Source organism: Solanum pennellii, chromosome 4 (assembly GCF_001406875.1).
Source record: "Solanum pennellii chromosome 4, SPENNV200".
In the NCBI taxonomy this organism is placed as follows: domain Eukaryota; kingdom Viridiplantae; phylum Streptophyta; class Magnoliopsida; order Solanales; family Solanaceae; genus Solanum; species Solanum pennellii.
The window spans coordinates 23,801,957-23,807,676 of NC_028640.1; the positions used below are offsets into that span (position 1 = coordinate 23,801,957).

Sequence of the window (5,720 nt, forward strand, 5' to 3'; positions counted from 1 at the left end):
ATCTCTTCCAACTTACATTTTATCGGCACTCAACCCAACCAAAGGTACTATAAACTTAATGGAGAAGCATGGACCTGGGAATTATGGAAGCTATGGACTTCAACATAAAATGCATCAAAAGAAGATGGATAATTATATAATTAAGGTGGACTCTATGATTATCACCAATATGCTCATCAACAAGGCTATATCTAACGGTAAGTTGAAAATGAAGAAGGCATATGCAAAATAGGGAGAAACGTGAATAATGGCTCATAATATTTTTTTGTAAAAAAACATATATATAACTTGAATCTTAATCCTAACCAAGGTAGATAATAGAAACATGTAATACATAATTCTTATACTCTGATTAACATTATCACACATACTCCACTTCGTTATGTTATTTCCATCACAAATCAAAGTAATTCTTATAAATACTTGAACTCGCAAAGGAGGGTTTTAAAAAACACACCCTCCATATATACAGTTGATTGACCATTATCTTTATTATCTTAGACTTGTGAACCTTCTTCTTGTTGTTCTTGCAGAAGAGGAACTCTTTCATCAGAAGTAGTTACATTGCCTTTCTTGTTTTTCATTGTCTCATCTTCTTTGAGTTGTCCCCATAGTGTAGTATAATAACCAAGTCCACATATACATGCACTCAACATGCTGCACATTATATTCATCCATGTAAGCTTTATATTTACATCGCGTTCTTTAAGTAATAATTTAACTTCAAACTTACCTTCCATAGTGGAAAGTCGCAGCAAAGAGCACACAACCACAAGTGCTGGCAACTGGAACTCCCACAGGCTTGAAATATAGGATATAAGAGGGTCCTTTCAAACGCGAGCACCATATTTGAACATTGCTACGTATTAAACTACCGAAAATTGCCTATTACGTATCAAAGCATCATCACCTTATTAAATTTATCTAATCAATAGCGACTAAATTTCAATACCTATTAATCAAATGAGCTAATTACCGTTAAAACTATGACAAGAAGCTCCATATCAAGCTTAAGTTTCCAAACGCTAACATCTTTTTCCATAAATAGAGCAAGTAGCGCAGATTGGATCGTTCCAAATAAGGTATAAAGACATGTTATTTTCATCACATGTGGATGTTTCTTGCTAGTTCCGACCTGAAAGAAATTATATAATCTATTCAATAGATATTATAAGAAAGGGAAAAGGGTCGGAAAAATAGTTCAACTTTGGCCGAAATTGCTGTTATGATACCAAATTTATGGATGACCTTTTACCACTGCACTATTTAAGTAGTGTATTTTAAAGATATATATGTGTTCACGTAGACACATTAATATTTATTATGATGTAATATTTATAATGTTCACGTAGGCACAAATATACATTTAAAAGACACTATTAAATAGTGTAGAGAGATAAAAGATACTTTCCAAAGTTCTGTATCATAACACCAATTTGATCAGAATTCAGATATATTTCAGACTTTTTTTTCCTATAAGAAATAATCAAAAATTATTTTTACCTGAATAATGTTCCATATGACAAGAGCAAAGGAAGCAGATACAAACAAGAAGCAACCAAGAACCCAATTCTCATGTGTTGAAGTAAAGATGAAGAGGTGCGGTGACGTGGCAAGATGAAGAAAAGATGGAGAATGCTGCTTCACAACTGGACCTTTATAGAAAGTCATTGCTAATATTCCCATTATTGATATTAAGCTCCCAATCACTCTTACTATACTTCCTTGCCTCTTCAAGTCAATCCTTATTTTCCTACAAAAAAAATTAAAATATTTTATATTTCGATTTGGGATGGTGTTGATTGATCATGATGGTGGTTCTAGGAAATATCTTAATTATGATATAATGATTGGTAGTAGTGATTAATTGTGGTTGATAATTAGTGGTGAATAATACAGATAGCTAATAGCGATGGTGAATAATAGTGGTATTTAATGTTGACAAATAGTGATAATTATATATTATTGTAATTAGTAGATGCAATAATAATAGTGAAGAAAATTCTTTTTAACAATGGAATAACACTAAAATTGAATCCAGAAAATCTCTGTTTGCGCCAATATCATATTAAAGTATATAATTCATCTCACCAATAGAAGTGTAAACGATCTTGACCTAATCACATAGTTTGAATACTAGCTAGTGGTTAAAAAAATATTGTTTCTAAATATTGAAATTCCAATCGAGAGGTCATAAGATAATTATGTTTTTAGAGCGTACCTGAGAATAATTGCAATAATGAAAGAAAAAGCAGGTATCATGTTGGCTGCACCACATGCTACTATTGGAGAACTATAACTTAGTCCCGCAAATGCAAGATTTTGAGCTATCGTTACCCTGCATGCATCATTATTAATTTTAAATGACTAATAATAATAATAATCAAGATCAAAATTAAGAAAGTTTATGTATACTTACCCTACTAAACCAAGGAAGAAGGCACGCAAAACAAGGGGAAACGTAAATAATGGCTCATCAGTCCTACGATTACAAATTATTAATCAACGCGAGACACATTTTATTTATCTATGGAGAAGAAATGACTATGAATATATTTATGTCGTACTTGTTATTTCCATGGAAAAAGATAGAGAATGGAATGAGAAGTATAAAGCTCAGAGCATTTGTATAAACCACAAACACAAAAGAACTCATCCCTAGCTTTGACATGGTGGTGCTCGCCATAATCGTCAAGAAAATGGTGCAAGCTTCTATAATGATCATGGATGTGCATGGCAACATTTCTCCTATGGCAACCTTAACACCCATTCTCTCTTTTTATGTTTGTGTGTATTATTGTGTCACAACCTTCCCTATTTATAGAGGTAAATTAATTCAAATTTTCTAAATGAACATGTTTTTGGAAAAAAATAAAAATAAAACAAGGCAACCTTTGATGGAAGTGATAAGCTACTTGGAAAAGAGAATTAGCTAATTGAGTGACCCATGCATGGCATGGAAGGAGGATGCAACAATAATTAATGATATTAACTCATTCTTGATTTAAGAAAAAAAAATTCATATGTACACCTATTAGTTTGTCCTACGTGGAATCTGAGCGTACTAAGGTGGTCTAAATTATTATTTATATATAAAATATTCCTCTATTCTAATTACTTCTCCAATTTTTAAATTTTTTAGGCTTTTTTTATTTGTTTATTTTGATAATTCAAAAGAGGATAAAGATATTTTTTACCTAATATACCTTTTATTATTTACTTTGAAAAATATAAAATTTCTTAAAAATATTAAATTATTAATTTATCTATTTTATAATTAACATGGATAAAATAATAACTCATTATATCCATTATTTTTTTGGTATATCTGTTAAATGGACAAATATTTTTATAGATAATTGATTAATAACCCCACAAGATTTGAGTTTGTGGCTGACATAAATTCAATTGGCCGTTGTATTGGAAAGAATGGAAGAATTTGAAAATGCAAGTAACGTAAGCAGAAGAATAATTGAAATTAAAACGTCATGCACGTTTCTGGATATAAATATGTGGGCGCCTTGTCAGCTTTGGACGGACTACTTGTGTCACATTGTCAAGAGGTTGGTAGTCTTTTTATAAAAAAAATACTAATAATTAAATTGTGATATTTTAATATTTTACATATATTTGAGTTTGGCCTTTGTACGTGATCATACAGAAGAGATAGTAAGATCAGGTTGGTATAATGTGGTACAATCGACGTGTATAATTGTTAAGCGTTATAGACTAGTTAGAGTGATATTAGGATTGGAATACTAAAAGTCGATTAGACTGTCATGTGTTTTGTATAGCTGAAGTTTATTAGGTTAAGTTCTATTATTATTGTAGTAGTAGTACTCAACCACTATTCTTGTAAATGATATACTCTATTGTACCAATTCTAGGACTCTACAACTCACTCATATAAAAATTGAATTTCTTAAAGTTGTTTCAATTTCATCGATATAATTAATAAAGTTGATAGGAGTATACTATGAGGGCAAGATATTAGCAGATGAAGTATATATCAACTTTTTGTATGGTGTGAATTCAGATTGAGATAATTTTTTGAAAGGTGCAAATTATATTATTCTGTGATTTGATTCAATAACTCCATCTGGGACTTTGATATATGAACAAACACAATCATGAGATTAACGTGGTCTTTATTTTCATAGTTCTGGCTAGTATTTATGTCACAATAAATACTTTTTTATGCGAATTCAAATTCAATCGAACTCTAATATAAGTATCGAAATCAAAAAAAAAAAAAAACTAGTTAGTTATAAATAGATGTGATCCCTTAAATAACAATAGGAATATTTGCTAATATAGTTTTACAAATTGAAGTGACTAAAATAAATGTACAACTAATTAGCACTAATTTAATTTCTTATTCTCATGTATATATGCGTGAGGATATTCAGGATCAGGCGTATCAAAGTAATTCAATTCTTCATCAGTCAAGGCTTTAAACGATTCATCCAATGGTGGTAGCTGCCAAATTTTTGCACCATATAACCATTCATCATGATCTCTAGACAGATTTAAGACACAATCAGAAACTACATTCTCAGTTGTTCTAGAAATATCTTGGTGATGTTTGCATAAATTAACTTTCTTTGTAATGAAACACAGTACAAAGTCTTCATGTCTTATTTCACCGCATTCTCTTAATACATCCATTGTAGTTTTATCAAGACAATATTCTTTCACAATCCAGTATACAATTTCTTTATCTTCACTACCACTTTCTTCATCAAAACGAAAAGTTTTCTTATACCCAATTCGTGATCTTTCCTTGTCCAAAATTTCTTTACTATTGTCTCGTCCTTTCCATTTGCGACCTCCAACAATTGATCTGTTGAAGTTTTTACCCTTGATCGCTTTTCTCTTTAACTGAGTAAAGAAATAGTTTACATGATTATTACCTAAATTTTGGAATAATTCAGCTGGCTCTTTATCACCGTATAAGTCTACATACGGAATATCATGGTAGTCAATAGGCATTCCACGAATAAATTTCGTTAAACACCTTATTAGATCTTCATCCGTATATTTCATGTCTATAAATTTAAAATAATGTCAACTCCAACTTAAAAGATACAAAAACAAAAAGAAGATGGAGAAATATTTTAAGCAAGAAAAATATATAGAGAGTATATTTCCTAATTTGTGTAGGAAACTAATTATAGCTGTAAAAATAAATTTCAAAAAGTAAAACCTTATTAGTTGGAGTTGTAATTTATTTTGGAAAACTTAACCTTATTCAAATACGAAAATAATTGAAGTTGCTATAATTTTATTTCTGGAAAACTCAACCTTATTCAAATAGAAAACAAATATGACTTATAATTTTATTTTTGGAAAACTCAAGCTTATTCAAATAGGAAACTCATTAAATTTGCGTTGTCTTTTTTTTTATTATTGAAATTTTTCAACCATTATTTTCATATTTGTGTCGAGAAGTTGACCATGAAAAGTTCTAGTTCCTGAAAAACAATATATAAATAATTATATTATTACCTAATAATTGTTACAAAATCTTGATTAGTCGAGATATCAGTAAATTAGGTTATAAATTGTACAAATTAGAGGACGAATTAATGTTAAGCTACTCTATCATATAGAGTTAATTAATAAAACCGAAAGGGAAAAGAAAAATAAGAAGGTGAGAAAAGGAGGCGAAAAAAGCATATATATATATATATATATATATATATATATATATATATATT

The 5,720-nt window shown here is 29.7% G+C and overlaps 2 protein-coding genes across 2 annotated transcripts; both read right to left on the reverse strand.

The window, feature by feature from the left end:
* Positions 1 to 486: 486 nt before the first annotated feature.
* LOC107017526 (WAT1-related protein At1g70260-like) lies at positions 487 to 2,770 on the reverse strand. The gene is made up of 7 exons (XM_015217713.2): positions 2,568 to 2,770; positions 2,420 to 2,482; positions 2,222 to 2,338; positions 1,504 to 1,753; positions 977 to 1,135; positions 734 to 885; positions 487 to 657 (listed from the first exon to the last, which is right to left on the reverse strand). Exons 1-7 carry the CDS (start codon positions 2,768 to 2,770, stop codon positions 498 to 500), a joined length of 1,104 nt encoding a protein of 367 aa, XP_015073199.2. The 3' UTR covers positions 487 to 497.
* Positions 2,771 to 4,362: 1,592 nt separating this feature from the next.
* Positions 4,363 to 5,046, reverse strand: LOC107016609 (NAC domain-containing protein 1-like). Its single transcript, XM_015217026.1, has one exon. It carries the CDS (start codon positions 5,044 to 5,046, stop codon positions 4,363 to 4,365), a length of 684 nt encoding a protein of 227 aa, XP_015072512.1.
* Positions 5,047 to 5,720: the final 674 nt, after the last annotated feature.